The sequence below is a fragment of the Thalassophryne amazonica genome, chromosome 10 (genome assembly GCF_902500255.1).
Source record: "Thalassophryne amazonica chromosome 10, fThaAma1.1, whole genome shotgun sequence".
Taxonomy (NCBI): domain Eukaryota; kingdom Metazoa; phylum Chordata; class Actinopteri; order Batrachoidiformes; family Batrachoididae; genus Thalassophryne; species Thalassophryne amazonica.
The window spans coordinates 37,859,202-37,878,327 of NC_047112.1; the positions used below are offsets into that span (position 1 = coordinate 37,859,202).

Genomic DNA, 19,126 nt, shown 5'->3' on the forward strand with positions numbered 1-19,126 from the left:
AACCTTGAGGGCTGTGAGGTGTCAGATGAATGGAAAGAGCGGATAGCTGAACTTGTGCTTACTTACCAGGATGTCTTTTCTAAAGACAAGCTGGACTGCGGGGAAGCAAAGGAGTTTGTCCACCGAATTCACCTTACTGATGATCGCCTCTTCAGGTTTCCCTATCGCCGTGTCCCTCCAGCACACTATCATAAACTGAGAGAGGTGGTGTCTGAGATGGAGTTGAAGGGAATTATCAGTAAGTCAGTCAGTGAATATGCTTCTCCGCTGGTCCTTGTCTGGAAGAAGTCAGGGGAATTGAGGATCTGCACTGACTTTCGCTGGCTTAATGCCAAAACTGTCAAGGACGCCCATCCACTGCCTCACCAGGCCGACTATCTTGCTGCCCTTGGTGGTAACGCCTTTTTCAGCACCATGGACCTCACATCGGGGTTCTACAACATCCCTCTCCATGAGTCTGACAGGCGGTACACAGCCTTTACGACACCCTTAGGCCTGTACGAGTACAACAGACTTCCCCAGGGCTTATGCAACAGTCCTGCATCATTTATGCGGATGATGATCAGCGTGTTCGGTGACTTGAACTTCTCCAGCCTCCTTTGTTATCTGGACGACCTACTCGTCTTTGCTTCATCCGAGGAGGAAGCCCTGAAACGGCTGGAGGTGGTCTTCTTGCGTCTCAGAGCCAGCAACCTGAAGCTGGTGCAGAAGAAGTGCTACTTCTTACGCAGATCTGTGAGGTTTCTGTGATGGGTGTGTGCAGGATGCCTTCCGTCTCACTTGCCAGCCACAGTCACTGATGGGTCTCTCTCACTCTTCTGTTGAAGGCTCAATGTCCGAAGAGGATGTCTCCTCACTCCTCTCCTCTTTAGACGAATGGGACTCTGCTCCCAGGCAACGTGCGGCCTCCATGGCTGACCACCTCACCACCCTGAGACCTCCTGGCCAAGATATGTTGCCCTCCTTGTCTCTTCCTGAGCTTCAGTCACACCAGCAGCAGGACCCAGTCATCTCAAGAGTCACTCACTACGTTGACAGGAAACGGAGACCTTCTAGGCGTGAACGCTGCAATGAGACTCCTCCAACTCTGAGATTGCTGAAGCAATGGGATAAGTTAACATTGCTGAACAGCATCCTGTATAGGGCCACAAAGGATCCCTTGACCAAACAGACGAGGTTCCAGTTTGTTGTGCCTGGTTCCCTGAAGGCAGATGCGTTGTCAGGTGTTCATGACAATGCTGGTCATCAAGGCCAGCCCCGCACACTTTCTCTGGCTCACCAGCGGTTCTACTGGTATGACATGGAGAAAGATGTCCACAGTCATGTGAAACACTGCCACAGATGTGTCCTTAACAAGACTCCAGAGCCTTCTGCAAGAGCTCCACTGGAGAGCATTAAGACCTCTGCACCTCTTGAGCTCGTGTGCACTGACTTTTGGTCAGCTGAGGACAGTCGCAACAAGTCTGTGGATGTCCTTGTGATCACTGATCACTTCACAAAGTTGGCACATGCTTTTCCCTGCCAGGACCAAACTGCCAAAAGGGTGGCCAAGAGACTGTGGGACAACGTCTGCATTTATGGCTTCCCTCAGCGCCTCCATTCGGATCAGGGAGCAAACGTCGAGAGTGAATTGGTTTCTGAGCTCTTAGAGTTGTCGGGAGTTGAGAAGTCCCACACCTCACCTTACCATCCTATGGGGAACGGCAGCACAGAGAGGTTTAACTGCACCTTGGGCAACATGTTGAGATCACTTCGCCTTCGTTCCAAGCAGAAGTGGCCACAAATGATCCAGACAATGACCTTTGTATACAATTGCACGGTTCATGAGACCACCGGGTTCGCGCCCTTCTACTTGATGTTTGGGAGAGTCCCTAGGCTGCCAGTTGACCACCTCTTCAAAAACGTACTCCGTGATGTGAGTATGATGCCTATGTGAAATCACTTTTGGAGGACCTGCACTCTGCTATGGCACTGGCTCAGAAAAACTGCACAGCTGAACAGAGACATCAGTGTGACCAGTACAACAAACGGGTCAAAGGTCAGCCTCTGTCTCTCGGTGACCAGGTGCTGCTGGCAACCAAGGGCGTCAAGGGTAAACGTAAGCTCTCTGACAAGTGGCTGCCTGTTGTACATACCGTGGTGGCCTTAAAACCTGCCTTGCATATCTATCGGATCAGGGATCCAGAGGGAAATGAACGGGTAGTTCACGGAACCTGCTGCTTCAGGTCAACTTCCTTCCACTGGGAGAAGTCTTGGATGATGGTTCTCCAATGTCTGTGCCCGCCCCCAGCATGACCAATGCCCCCCCCTGGATCTGATTGGCATGAGACAGATGTGTCTGGTTTAGACACTACAGCTGCAACGGCTGAGCCATCCCTTGCTGATTCGCTTTCAGAAGTTGACTGGGATGATGGCCGCACTGCTTCATGGGTCCGTGAGCAGTCCTCCATTAATGAGCCCCCTACTTCTGGCTGTCTGACTTCTCCCTCTGTAGCGGCGTCACCTGCTTTTGGTACCCCTGCCATTGCCCTGGACCCCCCAACAGCTTTTCCAGCTCTCCTGCCACAACCACCACCTGCTGATCCACCTCAAGCACCCGATGCAGATGGCCACTGTACCACGCGGTTGGGCAGAGTCATTAGACCGGTTTGCCGCTTGATTGAGTCCATGGCACAACTTGAGTCCATTCTTGGGGTCCAGCCGGGCCCGTCCTGTTCTTCATGTGTGAGATGTGTGAATCATTGTGGCATGTTACGTAAAACTGCTCTTTGTTGTTGTGGTTTCATGTTGCTATATTGTGCCCTTTTTTCTTACTCACCCACCTCGTCGACCTGTGTGTGTGGTGTATACGGCACCTCATCTTGTCTGTAGAGTACTGAGTTCTTGCTAGGCGCCAAGCATTGCTCACATTCTCTTATCCTTTCAATAGGAAGCTCATATTGCTGGTTCATGTCGTTTGGTTATTTTCTTGATGGCCAGGTTGCTTATGTGGATTATTTGTTACCCAGAATGTGTGTAGTTCTAGGGGGGTGAGCGTAACAAAGTCAGTTATGCAGCAATGTGTGTATGCAAAAATATGTTGTACATTAGTTATTGGTATAATTACACAATCTGTGTAACCTTGATTTTATTTTTATTCATTTATTTTAGCTAATACCTGACAGGTTGGGCCTCCAGGTCAGTATGTGGAACGTCAATATGCACCTGTCCCCTTACGTTCACATTTTAATGTGACACCGCCCTCTATAAGTAGCGTTTTCGCGCCTTTCCTCTCCCCTTTTGTTACTGATGTCCGAGGGAGAGGTAAGTCGTCTTGCACTCGGGAGGGAATTTCTGTTTTAGCCTTGGTTAATTGCATTTTTTTTTAAGTTTATCGGCTAGTTTAGGTTTGTTATAAAGTACCTACGATATGCTGAAACATATGTCATTTGTGTAGGGGCATGTTGTGTTGAAGCCACTGACTGGAGGATTTTTATTTTTTATTTCATTGTTTGTCTGGTATGTTATATCCCGTTAAATGATTTAATGTAGTTATTCCCCTTTTGTTACTGATGTCCGAGGGAGAGGGGCATGTTGTGTTGAAGCCACTGACTGGAGGATTTTTATTTTTTTATTTCATTGTTTGTCAGAAATTAAATGTTGACGACCTCCAAAGATACCCACGTCTGAGACTCTTCTTCAAACACAATGCAGTCAGTCACTACCGGTTACACATGTAAACACAACTACATTTAGCTGGATTCCAGAATTGCCCTGGCAAGGTTATCTAGAGATCATTCCCCTTTGGTGAAGGACACTGGGGTCAAATGTCAGATTGTTGTAGACTTCACCATGTGCATGCCACAAATATTATTACCTGGTATCTCAAAGTGCCAGTCAGATGTCCTAACAATGCTATCTGTAGGATGGAAGGGACTACACAAATCCAGGTCAGTCAGATTACTCCCAAATCTGGAAGAAATTACAACATTCACTTGAACACAATGCTCAGAGTAATAAAAGAATATTTAAAACTAAATTTTTGTTTATTGTATGTAGATACAGTACAGAGAAACAATCCTATGTACAAAAACAGCAACAACAAAAAAAATCTCGATCAAAGAAAAAAAAAGGTATGCTTCACTTGAGAGATTGAAGTCATGTTATACATATTTTTGTAAAGCTGAAGGTTGTTGCCAAAATTCCCACATAGACTGAAGGGATCCTTCAAAAAACATTTTCAGGTCTCTAAGAAACAATCAATTTCTGTGTCTGTTACTTTAAATGGAAAGGACCACAAGTCTAAAATAAGCAGTTTAATACTAATTTAGCTTATCAACAGATAAGATTTGGTCACATTTTAACATGTAATCCTAAACATATGCAACTCTTCATCTTGCACAACCTTTAAGTAAAATAATTGGGGCTGTTGCAGAAGTGTCCAATCTTTCTCTCATGGCATTTCCCAACAAGTATGGCGCATCTGGAAAATATTCACAGCACTTCAGTTTCTCCACTGTTACTTACAGCCTTATTCCAAAATGGAGTAAAAACATTTTCCCCTCAAGATTCTACTCGCGACACCCCATAATGACAACATGACAAGAGGGTTTTTTGTTGACATTTTTACAAATTTATTAAAAAAAAAAAATTCATATGTACATAAGCTTTTGCTCACTATTTTGTTGATGCAGCTTTGGCACCAATTACAGCCTCAAGTCTTCAATATGATGCCACAAGCTTGGTGCACCTATCTGCAGTTTTGCTCATTACTCTTTGCGGCACTTCTCAAGTTCCATCAGGTTGGATGGGGAGCGTCAGTGCACAGACACTTTCAGATCTTTCCAGAGATGTTAAAGGGGATTCAGTTCTGGGCTCTGGCTGGGCCACTCAAGGACATTCAGAGTTGTCCTGAAGCCGCTCCTTTGATATATTGGCTGTGAGCCAATCCTGTCTGAGGTCTACAGAATTCCTTTGATTTCATGCTTGGTTTGTGCTGACATGCCCTGTCAACTATGGAACCTTATATGTAGATAGGTGTGTGCCTTTCCAAATCATGTCCAATCAACTGGCATTACCTCAAGTGGACTCCAATTAAGCAGAAGAAACATCTCAAGTATGATTAGTGTAAACAGGATGAGCGTGAGCTCAATTTTGAGCTTCATGAGAGGCTGTGAAGACTTGTGTACGTGTGATTTCTTAGGTCATTTTAATAAATTTGCAAAAAAAAACAAAAAAAAAATCACATGGTCATTATGGGGTATTGTGTAGAATTTTGAGGAAAAAAATGAATTTCATCCATTCTGGAATAAAGCTGTAACATAAAATATGGAACAAAGTGAAACCCTGTGAATACTTTCCAAATGCACTGTATATGAAGGATTTTAAAGCAAATGTGAATTGAACTAGCCCTGAGATGAGATTGGACATAATGTCATCCAAGTCAAATCCCGTATTGACACTAAACCCTGCAAAAATGATTGGGTCAGAATGAGACTGTTTGAGCAAACCAGAACAAAAACTGTAACAAAGTGTCTATAGCAGGAATGAGTATTTGGAAACCAAACCAAGTCTTTATTGTCATCACAGTCTTCATCAGGGTTACAGTGATCAAGTGCACTCATAAAATTTTCAACAGCATCAGTCGTCTTTCCTTTGGTGGAGCCGCATGATGTAAAATTTTCAGCAATCCTATCTGGAAAAGCACAGCGCTTATTACACGGCTCAATTTCCAATTCTCTCACAGGTACGAGAATGCACACAAACACACACACATGCGCACACACAGAATACAAAATTAAGCTGCAGCACCAAACAATCTCCCAGACAGGCTCAGTGATAGACAGACAAAAAGAAAACGATTATGCAAGGATGGAGAGGGACAGTATCTGTGTGCTTCTTGTCCCCTTCCCACAAAGACGCATCTTTCACTCCACTAAAGGGACTGGCATCACCTAAACAAAGATGGTTATCTCAGTCGTGTTTCATGAGCTGCCGTGCGGTGAAATGGAGTGGCTGTGCTCGGCGGAGGCAGGCTGGAGGCCATTATAGCAGCCCAGAGTGGGGAGCTGTAATTGCAGTGGGAGAGTACAATCAGGTGCCGTGTTTATCTCTGCTCTAATCTCTATATAATCTGCTTGTCCCTTTTTCATACACCACCGAGCTGCACTTTTTGTCCAGCCTTTCATCAGTCTCCTCAGGGGGGAGTCTTTTTTGACTGTCAGAATTCCAACTGGATTTTTGTGCTTTTTTGGACAATCCTGAGGCAACACGGATAAATCTGAAACACGACTGACCCAGATACAACGCAATAACTAGTTTGACTGCATGCACACACACACAACCAATAAAATACCACAATCCCTTTTCTACCTTCATTAGGACATTTACTAACTTAAATTTTTGTCAGGCACTTTAAAGGAAATCACAGAGAGATTTGAGTCAGCGCAAGGACAATCAACGATACACGGCATAATCACATTCCTTCATCTTTATAGTCCACCACATGACACAAAGGCTCTGTTGTGGTGGCTGTAAAACACATCATTAAAGCTACAAAAAAAAAAAAAAAAAAAGTATATACACTGCAGGTGTGCCACCTCCAAAAACAGTCTGGACTCTCAGGCTGGAGTTCAGTGCATGATATTGGGACCTGCAAATGTAAAAAGGATCACTAAATGCCTGTGCTTCACATAGTTTGATTGCTGCAAGAAAGTACAACACAGCACTTCCATAGAGTACAGCACTACATTTATTCCTTTTTAAAACCTGGATATTTGGAGAGGTTTTTTCCCCCCTTGCATTTTCTTTCATTAGCAGCACCTTAAAAAGGCACTATTGATGGCTGGATTCTCATCTTTTTGATTAAAGAGGTCATATTCTGCAGATTTTCTCCAAGTTAAAAGGTAAAATGTACAGACGCTAAGGACATACATCCTAAAAAAACAACAAAAAAACACACACACACAAAACATCCCAGGCTGTTGCTTTAAATAGCAAGGAGTTGCTGCTGGCCACGCCCTCTCAGAGGAGAAACGTTACTCAGTACTTCAGAATACGTTAGCTTACTATATAGTACACAAAAACCAGTACATAGTAATCTGTAGTTTATCCAAATACACAGTAGGTGTCAAAGTAACCAGATGATCTACTTCGATAGTATGGAAATGGCCTAGGGATGTAAATCTGTGCCATCAGTTGAATTTTTTAGCATCACAATCAGATTTTGAAGTTGAATTTCTAAGGCTGAATTTGTTTAGCATCAAAATATGACAGCCTCAAAAACCTCAACCTAAAAATCAACCCCCCCCCCCCCAAAAAAAAAATTCAACCTCAAAAAAATAGAAAAGCAGGGAGAAGCAACCGATCCCTGTCTCAATCATCCAACATTTATGGAAGTAAAGCTGTGACGTTGGATGACTGAGAAAGGGATCGGTTGCTGCTCCCTGCTTTTCTATTTTTTGAGGTTGAATTTTTTTTTTTAGGTTGAAGTTTTTGAGGCTGGATATTTTGATGCTAAACAAATTCAACCTTAGAAATTCAACTTCAAACTCTGATTTTGATGCTAAAAACATTCAACCTTAAAAATTCAAATTCAAACTGATGGCACAGATTTACTTCCGTAATGGCCTACAATACACTGTCCTATGATGCAGCTGGAGTCTGATAACCAAACAAGAGGAACTTCTGGGAAAATTCAAATAAGATAACAGACATACATGCATACATGAAAACAGGATCGGCATACACGGGGCTGTGTGGCACTGTACAAATATGCATCGGGAACAGTTGGTTGATTAAAAGAAAAAACTTGCAGTTGAAAGATGGAAATTTTCACATCATATGTGGGCATGTGCGTTTGTGTTGCCTGTTAACATTGGGGTCAAAGGACAGGTAAGATGGCGGCAGTGTAGTACATCCATATTATGTCCCTACTACTTGCTCACTTATTTCTAGTACATACTACGGTATCGGTTTGGTGGTAGGTTCCAAACAGACATTAGAACATACAAGTATTCAGATGCAGGGCCTAGCTTGCTTGCAAACAGCGTCTGTGTGTCTCGGAAACACGAGTTCAGGTAAGGACTTCTGTGACATACCATGCGTCAAAAAACAAAAAAAAAAAAAAAAACAAAAAACGAGCTGTTTCAAGCTTAAATGTTACATTGCTACACACACCATCATAGAAATGTGGAGTGCTAAGAACATTTAATGTGAGACTGCAACCATATCTGATTAAAACAGGAAGATGAGGAATTACTTCCCACAATATGACCACTTTAAACACAAGAACAAGCGTGTTGTTGCCGGAATGAGGATTAAAAACAGTTGTTAAAGCTCCTTTTTCAGAATATACTGATGGGAGTACTGAGTTTTACATTCATATAAATCATCTGCTGGGTTTACTGTGAAATAAAAAAAAGACAAACTGGACAACACTTTGAATTAACAAGTCAAGGACACTTCAGTGTTACAATAATATCCGGTCAGCACACAAACAAGTGTGTGTGTGTGTCATCAGGTCAATGAGCGTCCTTTGAAAGAAAAAAAAAAAAAAAAGTCATGCATGATGGGACATCAAGTTGATTTGAGGTAAAGTTGCCTCACGACAAGCCCAAGGTCACAGAGGTCAGAGGCTTCCATCGTCAAGCATCTTATTGATGCCGTTACAGATCCTCTGCAGGTGGGCACGATAAACCTCCGAGGGCCCGTACAGTGCGGCCAGGAAATCACAGTCGGCAAAGTGATTGAAGACATGGTTGACCCGGGAGTGGCTCTTAGCCGTCAAGTGACGTTTGATGACCTGGTGGAGCAGTTCTCGGCAGTCATTCAAAATGGCGCTCATGACGCGACGATCGAAGGTGAACTCGATCTGGTGGAAACTGACCGCCGTCATGGCCAGAGTGTGGACCTTCTTCCTGTTAGACACGAGCACACGCTGTCAGTCTGGAACTCAGAGCACAACAGCAGAAGTGAAATATGTTTTGGTTAATAACAGAAAGTGCTGTCTCGAGATTTTCTTTGGAAAAGTTTCGCCGCCCTCGCTGTAGCTGTTATAGTATAGTCCTTTGCAGCAATACATCTCCATGCTAACATAATCACCATTCTCCATGCTGTGCATTGATATCACTTTTATACGCCTCAAGCTGAGTTTTAATGATTCAGTTGAAAATACATAAACTGATGTAAAAGTCAGTTTCCCTAAATTGCTTCTATCAGCACACAAAACTGTTAAATTCTTCCTACTTGAAGCTTTTAGCCAGAGGTAGAACCTTGTTGTTCATAATTTGCCACCTTCTGCTCGACAATATAGCATTACTCAAATCGAGGTTTTAAAATGCTGCACATTCTTGATATAAAAAAGGCAAAATAAAACAAAGCAAACAAATAAAACAAAAAACAGACCAAGGGGAAAGCAAGGGGTCAAAACCACCAAGGGGACTCCAAGACAGAGTCAATTCCTATCTAGTTTCAAACCCATCAGAAGTGTCAAAACACTGAAAGGCCACACGCAGTAACATCAGAAAAATCACTCAAACCATTATGTCTGTATTCAATAAAAAGTAGTAAATGCCTGTGAGTGGCCACTTCAGGCATTTAAAATGACTGCAGGGTCTCCACTTACTGGCAGTTGGTGAAAAGTAGGTCAACAAGCACGTGATGTCATGATAGGGAGTGGCCTGCCTGGATTAACAGTCCACAAACATGGGAGACTGGCTTGTGTTTACATTCTTTTCTCTGCCGTTCTGCTGTTTATGTGTCTTATGTGGAAATAATTCAGATACTTTGAATCACCACGGTATGTGGAGTCTATATTGGGGGATGATGAATCACTGTATTGTTTTTGCCAAAAACTGTTCTTCATGAATTTCCTGTAGAGAATAAGCAGCAAGATGACACATGGGCACGATTTGTCAAGAGGATGTGAAAGGACTGGAATGGTCCCACAAAAACACTTCTACCATATGAAGGTGCCATTTCACTGACGACGGCTACATAAACAAGTGCCGTACAACAAGTTCCTGAAACTGAAGATGGACACCACCTACAGGACACATTCTGATCATGTGCATCCCCCCCTTTCTTATTTTTCGTGTACACAGTCTGTCTGAGGCTTCATTTGATCATACGGCTATTCCAACATGAAACTTCAAAGGCCTGGGTCCAATGTGTTACCCACTAAAAAATGGCATTATGAAAATAACATTAACGACTACACAGCCATATTACTGACCAATACAGAACTTCCAAGCGCCTGGCTTCCTGACACGTTCATTGTCACCGTTTTTGTCAGATTCCTCGTCTGAATCTTCTCATTCTGACTGTTCTGGTTCGAACATGTAAGGCTGTACACCACCTGGGTTCTACACTGTCAAACTCTCCTCAAATCATCGTCAGCATTCAGAGAAATATTGGATGAAAACTTTTCCAAATCTCTGCATCCTCTGCCATTGTGAACGAAAGCAATGAAGACGGAGTAGACCCTGCTCTGACGTCACACAGCAGCATGCAGTCTCACCAGCAGGATACTTCAAGAGCAATGTGTGACCAAATAAGGAATGAAATAAACTGACAGAATGATTTGGGGAAAAATACAGACAACTCTGGCTTTAGATAGAACAGCCTTCAAGGAAAATTAGGGAATAACCCTGTTGTGTCTGATGATTTGCGGACGTTCATGCTTGATTTTTACGGTACGTTTTAATTTTTTGCCACCGTCCACATGATATTTTATGGTCTGAAATCTCAAACGATTAACCAATCAGATTCATGGAAGAAATGTACTTAGATTAGAATATAGATTTCCAGACATTTGCATGTGGCCTTTAAGGTCATTAGGCAACTACACTGTGTCATTGTAAAAAGTGTTATAACACACACAAAGTTTCCTCAAAAGATCAAGCAAACTCCTGTAAACCCTTTTTTCTCCCCACCTGAAGTTCTCCACCACGATTAGCTCCTCACTGTTGAACTGGTTATTCCTGTAGAGCACACCCAGCTTCACCACCATTTTGATCAAATTCTTGATGATCTTCTGGGACTCTTTACGGTTGCGGGTGTACTCTTTGGTGACGCGGTACAGCTCATCCAATACTTCGCTGCTGGTGTCATCAATGAAGAGGTTGGCCACGCTCTTAGTTGCCATTTTGCTCATGAGTTTCTTCTGTGCCTGCAAGGCTAAGCTCTTGGTGCTGAAGGAGTCCATGGTCAAGTCTAGAGCAAGACAAGGTGAAGATGACACATAAAAAGTGGTTAGAATATTTAAAGACATATTCTTATTTGGAAAAGGATTTTTGAAGTTATGGGGGGAAATTTTTTTCCTGGTGCTTTATGGTAGAGTGGTACAGTTAAAGCTAAAATTCAGCCAGTACAACCAGCCAATCACCTCTCCAAAGTAGCCATCTATAATGTATTTGAGGCAGCCAAGTGAAACCTAGATCTCCCCTTGGCCTTATGCAGCTGCTGAGGTTCTCCACACTGAAGAACCTACATGTTGGATCATAGTCATTCAAACATGCTGTATGGCCAAACTGAAGCTGATATTCATTCACAATGTAAGCGATACTATCATGCAAGTCTCCTGAAATAACAGTTTGACACAAAGTTGTTCCAGTGGTACCTAAGGATCCTTTGAAGAGACCTAGGACCAAAGTTATCTAGTTGTTGCTTTGGGTCACTGGTTAGAGTCAAGGTCTCACAACCATAGAGTAAGACCGGAACCAAAAGATTTGCAGGAGACCTCTGTTCACTTGCAAAGATATTGGGCATTGCTAAACACCTCTGTCCAATCACCTCAGGACTGCATAAGCCAAATGAAATTAAGTAATAATAATAATAATAATGCTAAAAATAATATAAATGGGCGGGGGGGGGGGGGGGGGGGGTCCAAAACAGACAGACATTCAAAAGACATTTTCATACAGTATACTGCACAAGTCCATCCATCATTCCGTGCTTCTAGATGATGTTGTACTGTGTTAATTGTATACAGGTTCCAATGGAATACTTTGTCAGAAACTGAGGTGCTATCATGGTAATAGCTAAAAATGTAAACAATTCACCTACTACTCAGCTCACCACAGTCATTAGCAAAGAGATTGAGAACTTAAAATTACCCTCCACCCCCAAGTTTCTAATTGCTATGATCTCCCCCACCGCCCCCCACGCTCCCCTTTACAACAACTTTATTTTGACCTTTAACCCTGATGGAATGGCCCCTTCTCATATTGCAGTAACACACTAGAGACCAGATTTTGGACTAAAATGTCTCAGAAAACCCAAGTTTCCATTTGATCCACATTATTTCTGAAAAGTGATGAGGAATTCCAGTTTTAACCTTTAACCATTAAAAATGGATTCAAAAATGGATTTCACTGACAAGTCAATGTTTTCAGGTTAAAATGCAAACTTTTTTTTTGCAAAGAATCTATATATTATAGCCAAATGGCCTCTGTGTGTGTGTGCGTGTGTGTGTGTGTGAGACCTTGTGCATATGTACGGCTTCGATCACGGAAAAACTGGGTGGAGCTAACATTTGCCATTTGGTAAGCTAATGTATTTTGGGTCAAGGATGAACGCTGCCAAAACAGAAAATTGATAGGACTAATATTTTTGGAGAAATTAGGAATATTAGCTAACAACAGTGAACAATGGAAGTTGATCAATAATTTCTGAATGTACACACCATTCCAGCAGGGCATGTAAATCATCTACATATAAAAAGCCAAATGGCCTTTGTGTACGTGTATGTGTGCATGATTTTATTTAGTAAGTTCAATGAAAGTACATAATAATAGAGCCCGACCGATATGGATTTTTTGAGGCTGATGCCAATAACGATATTTGGATGAAAAAAATGCCAATAATCAATAAATTGGCCGATTTGCAGATAGCCGATAAATCAGCTGATAATTTGTTTGTTTTTTTAATGAATAAAATGTTCTTTTTTGGACCCTTAACAAAAAAGGTATGAGCTAAAAGCTGAACCTTTGTCCTCATATTGATTAACTTTATAACAGAGAAGAATTTTCAAGTTCAAAAAATGCAAAAATGCAATTGGAGCAGTTAGGAGGCTATTCAAACGGGCCAACTAGTAAGATATCACTCCTGAAAACGATCTTTGCCATATCACGTGAGGTAAATCTGCCCTACGATTGGATTTTGGAAAACCATGTGACGGAGAACCAATTACGATTGGACACTCACATTGCGCACGTCATCACACATCTTCTATGAGGAGTACCAAGATGGCCGACGGTGGATCGAAAGTCCGCTGTGTTAACTTTTCAGCAAAAAAAGAGTAAGTTTCTATCTCATATCATTAAAAAGTTATTTACAATTTAGTAAAGCTTGGTCCCAGCTGTCGTATCCGACGGCGTCGGCCCCAGAGGCTTAATGGCAAATGGCAGTAATTCCCAGAACCCTACGGACGACCAGTGAATCTGAATGTTTCAACCTCTTAGCAGTAAACAAAAGTTTTTCATGCTAGAAATATGGTCTACACAACGTTGGCTTAATAAAAAGCCTGACCGATGCAATGAAGCACATTTGACACATTACTACATAAACTGAGTTAATCAAACTGAGTTGAACTGAAGCGGGGGAGAAATGTGGGGTGAATGTAATCGCAAAGTTATTACAAACAACATCCTTATAAACTTACTTGTATGCTTTTGTCAGCCGAATAGTGCAGTGCGATGGCGAACTACGGGGGCCGGTGATGAACACATTTAAGCAGGGGTGTAAGCAGCTCTCAGTTGAATGGAGTCAGAGCTCCATCTACTGGATAAATGGTGCAAGGATATTTTACATTGCCAACACAAACATTATTTCAGTAACTGTTCTGTTTATGAGAAATTATCGGCGTTCTATCGGCAAAAATTCGGCCGATAGTAAGTACTTTGAAAAGAGCTTATATCGGCCGATAATATTGGCCGGGCTCTACATAATAAATGTAAATACATTAAAAATACATGGATGACACAAGAAAGTGGAAAAAAAAAAACGTAATTCCAATGTGGTCTATTTAAAAATAAAATGACAAAATAGAAGTAGTAATAAAATATAATAATAATGGTGATTAATAATAGTGTGCATATAATAACAAGAACCTAAACAATTTATAAATACATTAAGACAGTAAATTAGCATTAAAACATTACGTAATTAACAGGAAATGAAAGGGTTGAGTTCTTCCTCTAAAAACTTTTATGTTCTAAGGTTCCAAACACATTCTAGACTCTCACACCATTCCGACTCATTATAGATACTTTGCATAATTTATTACCACCCTTGGAAAATGTCAACTACCTATTTTATAAACTCTACCCAATCTAGAGCCCATGGATCCTGTTTGGGGTTTTCCACCCCTCCCGGTCATCTATGTGGGGAGCAAACTCAGAAGACAAGACTCTAAAGACTGACAGGAAATGGACTTCAACTTTAGATTTCATATTAAAAGATGCTTTCACTGAATAGAGAGTTGCTACGACAACTTGCAAGCTCACCTCCGCGATCTACCCACGTCTTCCGGCTACTCTCAACTCCACACTAAAGGTGGGTGGGCCTTTACCCTACGCGTGGATCAGTTAAGCTATATGATTGGTTGAAAAACGTTGCATTTGGCATTTACAGTAGTATTCAGAATAATAGTGCTATGTGACTAAAAAGATTAATCCAGGTTTTGAGTATATTTCTTATTGTTACATGGGAAACAAGGTACCAGTAGATTCTCACAAATCCAACAAGACTGAGCATTCATGATATGCACACTCTTAAGGCTATGAAATTGGGCTATTAGTAAAAAAAAAGTAGAAAAGGGGGTGTTCACAATAATAGTAGTGTGGCATTCAGTCAGTGAGTTTGTCAATTTTGTGGAAAAAACAGGTGTGAATCAGGTGTCCCCTATTTAAGGATGAAGCCAGCACGTGTTGAACATGCTTTTCTCTTTGAAAGTCTGAGGAAAATGGGACGTTCAAGACATTGTTCAGAAGAACAGTGTAGTTTGATTAAAAAGTTGATTGGAGAGGGGAAAACATACGCAGGTGCAAAAAATCATAGGCTGTTAATCTACAATGATCTCCAATGCTTTAAAATGGACAAAAAAAAAAAAAAAACAGACGCATGGAAGAAAACGGAAAACAACCATCAAAATGGATAGAAGAATAACCAGAATGGCAAAGGCTCACCCATTGATCAGCTCCAGGATGATCAAAGACAGTCTGCAGTTACCTGTAAGTGCTGTGACAGAAGACGCCTGTGTGAAGCTAATTTATTTGCAAGAATCCCCCGCAAAGTCCCTCTGTTAAATAAAAGACGTGCAGAAGAGGTTACAGTTTGCCAAAGAACACATCAACTGGCCTAAAGAGAAATGGAGGAATATTTTGTGGACTGATGAGTTTAAAATTGTTCTTTTTGGGTCCAAGGGCCACAGACAGTTTGTGAGATGACCCCCAAACTCTGAATTCAAGCCACAGTTCACAGTGAAGACAGTGAAGCATGGTGGTGGAAGCATCATGATATGAGCATGTTTCTCCTACTATGGTGCTGGGCCTATATATCGCATACCAGGTATCATGGATCAGTTTGGATATGTCAAAATACTTGAAGGTCATGTTGCCTTATGCTGAAGAGGACATGCCCTTGAAATGGGTGTTTCAACAAGACAATGACCCCAAGCACACTAGTACACGAGCAAAATCTTGGTTCCAAACCAACAAAATTAATGCCTCACAGATGTGAAGAAATCATGAAAAACTGTGGTTATACAACTAAATACTAGTTTAGTGATTCACAGGATTGCTAAAAAAAGCAGTTTGAACATAATAGTTTTGAGTTTGTAGCGTCAACAGCAGATGCTACTATTACTGTGAACACCCCCTTTTCTACTTTTTTTTTTTTTTTAACCAATAGCCCAATTTTATAGCCTTAAGAGTGTGCATATCATGAATGCTTGGTCTTGTTGGATTTGTGAGACTCTACTGAATCTACTGGTACCTTGTTTCCCATGTAACAATAAGAAATATACTCAAAAACTGGATTAATCTTTATAGTCACATAGCACTACTATTATTCTGAACACTACTGTATATACGGTTACTGCTCACATTGTATATCTGAAATGGTATGTGCCATATCAAAACTGTGTTTTGTCTGTGTAGCGTGGTAAGCAAAAGACGTCCGTCACCCCAGCGGAGATATGAAGTTATCGGGCAACGTTCTAGTTATAGTGTAAAGTTGCAACTTATGGTGACATGGTTTTGTTTTTGACATGCATAATTTGACACCAAAACTGTGATGATACAATTAAACAAAGTGTCAGCCTGGAAAGGGGACAACATTTTCATACAATGCCTGTTGCACTGTATGAAAATGTTGCCTTGATTCAAGTCCCATCAACAAAATGAACAATTTTAAAGTAGAGAGCCAAAAAGTGCCTTCTTTAAGATAACTGGGAGTGACGGCTGTCATCTTAGTAACAGTAACTCTCTGGCTTGAAGCAGTTTACAAAATGATCACACAAAGTAGACACTATAATCTGGATGTCTGAGCTGGCGAGTGCAATTTAAAGAAACAAGGTGTTAAAATGGGATATCACACCGCACGAATGTTGACTCATTCATGCCATTGTGTGCCCGTATTCTGTTTGTGTACGCCTATGCATACATTATCGTTTGGACAATGAAAAGCTACGTCAATGACAGTCGTTTGGGGTCACTTCAGTCTGCGGCTGTCACCTCCCTTCCACATCCTCCGTCAAAGGCAGGCCTGCAGTTGTGGGTCAGTGAATTTCCCGGATCACTTCTTCAAGTTTACAAGCCCAGTCAGATTTCCTGTTCTCTCCCGGTTTAACCTCAAAAATCTCCAAGGATGACGTGAAGTGTGTGTGTGTGTATGCACGCACACTCACACGCTCATGAAAACTAACAACAACAAAAAGTTTGCCACAAAAGCTTCCTAATTTCACTGCAGAGGAATGAACAGTTTCTAGAAGTGATGAATAACGGCATTAAGAGCTTTAATCTGATATACTCAAAAATGGATCTGCTCCTATAAAATTATGCAACAGGCACTTGAATTTCACAATGACCTGTGAAGTTGTGGGCACCCTAGATTTCTGATAATGTGTTTGCAAATCAGCACCTTATTTTTTATATCTATGCAGGTCACCACATCTGCATCAAAACAATATGCGATGCATTGTGATGAATTTTCAGTCTTTTATCACACATTCTTGAGTTATAAATTGGCAGCCTAATAAATATATTTGCATATGCCATCCTATTTGTGTCACCATAATGCACACACACACACTTTGAATATAAAGTCTTTCTCATACAGCAATCTCATATAATGGGTGATTACTTTAAAAAGAAATGAAAAAACCCATCTATCCTCAATAATATGAAAATATATGAACCTAACAACCTTAAAACCTAACCAGATCCCAGGTTGTAGTAATGTTCCAAGTATCAAATGTGTCCCATGCACTGGTGAGGATTTATAGGAACATTTCCACACATTGACAAACACATGTATGTATGATGTTCTAATGTCCTATACACTATGCCCATGCATCCTGGAAAGCAACCACCCAGGCAGACTACTGCTCCATCCCTACCTTTCAATATTAGATCCTTAAAATTCTAACTCCAAGGCATTGTTGACTAAAACTATGACTTTCTATACTGCACAATAAAACTACAGCAGGAGTCACCAACCCTGCTCTTGGAGATCACCTGCCCTGCATGATTTCCATCTCTCCCTTCACCACCCACTGGTAACTAATCAAGTCAAGTGTGCTCATCCAATCAAGAGCTAGGAAACACCAGACCTGGCTAATCAGGTGTGGTTGCACCAGGCATACATGGAATTATGGCAGGTGAGTTCCAGAACCAAGGTCAGTGACCCCTGAACTTTATCCATGCAATGTATGAGTCAATGTTTGGAATCAAATGTTATCACAGATGTCCAAAATAATAGATAAGTGTAAAAAAAATGCAACATATGCCTACATATGTTCAAGTACTGATTTGTAAATATTTTAAAAATCACCATGTAGTAGGTAAGCTGTACAGAATGTGCACCAATAATAGTTATAATTATTAAGACAGTCGAATGGTAACCAGGGAAATGCTCCCAAAAATAAAGCAGAGGAATGGGCTTTTAAAAACAAAAACAGAGTGTGTGTGTGTGTGTGTGTGTGTGTGTGTGTGTGTGTGTGTGTGTGTGTGTGTGTGTCAGCTCTGTAAACAAACAGAACAAGTGATCACGGTTCATTTGAGCACTCACGAAGAGTATAATCAAAGGGTAGTATTTGCGTATTATTGGAATTCGTTTTGCAAGATATATGTAACCTTTATCACAATCAGTGATTGGTCAGTTTTGAAAGGACAAGATTTGTACATACTATGGGTCTGGAAAGTATTCACAGTGCTTCACTTTTTCCACATTTTGTTGTTAGCATTATTTCAAAATTAATGAAATTCATTGTTTTCCTCAAAATTCATAATGACAATGTTTAAAAAGTTTTGATTTTTGCAAATTTATTAAAAAAAAAAAACAAAACAAAAAAAAAAAACCTAAGAAATCACATGTACGAGGTCTGTTAGAAAACTCCGACCTTTTTATTTTTTGCAAAAACCATATGGATTTGAATCACGTGTGATTGCATCAGCCAAGCTTGAACCTTCGTGCGCATGCGTGAGTTTTTTCACGCCTGTCGGTTGCGTCATTCGCCTGTGAGCAGGCTTTGTGTGAGCAGTGGTCCACCCCCCTCGTCGGATTTTTATTGCAAATAAAATGTCTGAACGATTTGGAGCTTTGCTGCATCAAATTTTTCCAGAAACTGTGAGAGACCTCCAGGTGGACACCATTCGGAAAATTCAGATGGCTTTCAGGGACAATTTTATGGGGATTACACAGATTAAGGAGTGCTCCAGCCGGTTTAAAGACCGCCCACAGCTGCTGAGAGCGCGGCGCACTCCGAGCGCCGATCGACAGGCTGAGACCCCACTGAAACAACCAGATCATTTCCAACATGAAGGCTTTGTTGATCCGGGACGTCGTCTGATTTCCATAAAAATGGCAGAAGACGTGGACATCAAGACTTTTTCAGCACATTCCACTGTTACAGGAGTTTTTTTTC

At 41.3% G+C, this 19,126-nt stretch overlaps 1 protein-coding gene across 1 annotated transcript in view; it reads right to left on the minus strand.

The window, feature by feature from the left end:
- Window positions 1-7,306: 7,306 nt before the first annotated feature.
- The window catches only part of tnfaip8l1 (tumor necrosis factor, alpha-induced protein 8-like 1), a 68,248-nt gene continuing 56,428 nt past the window's right edge, over window positions 7,307-19,126 (minus strand). Inside the window, exons 2-3 of the mRNA XM_034179833.1 lie at window positions 10,914-11,193; window positions 7,307-8,897 (exon numbers count right to left, since the gene is read on the minus strand). Coding sequence (XP_034035724.1) covers window positions 8,609-8,897; window positions 10,914-11,185 — 561 coding nt within the window. The 5' untranslated portion in view covers window positions 11,186-11,193 and the 3' untranslated portion in view covers window positions 7,307-8,608. The remainder of the gene's footprint in view (window positions 8,898-10,913; window positions 11,194-19,126) is intronic.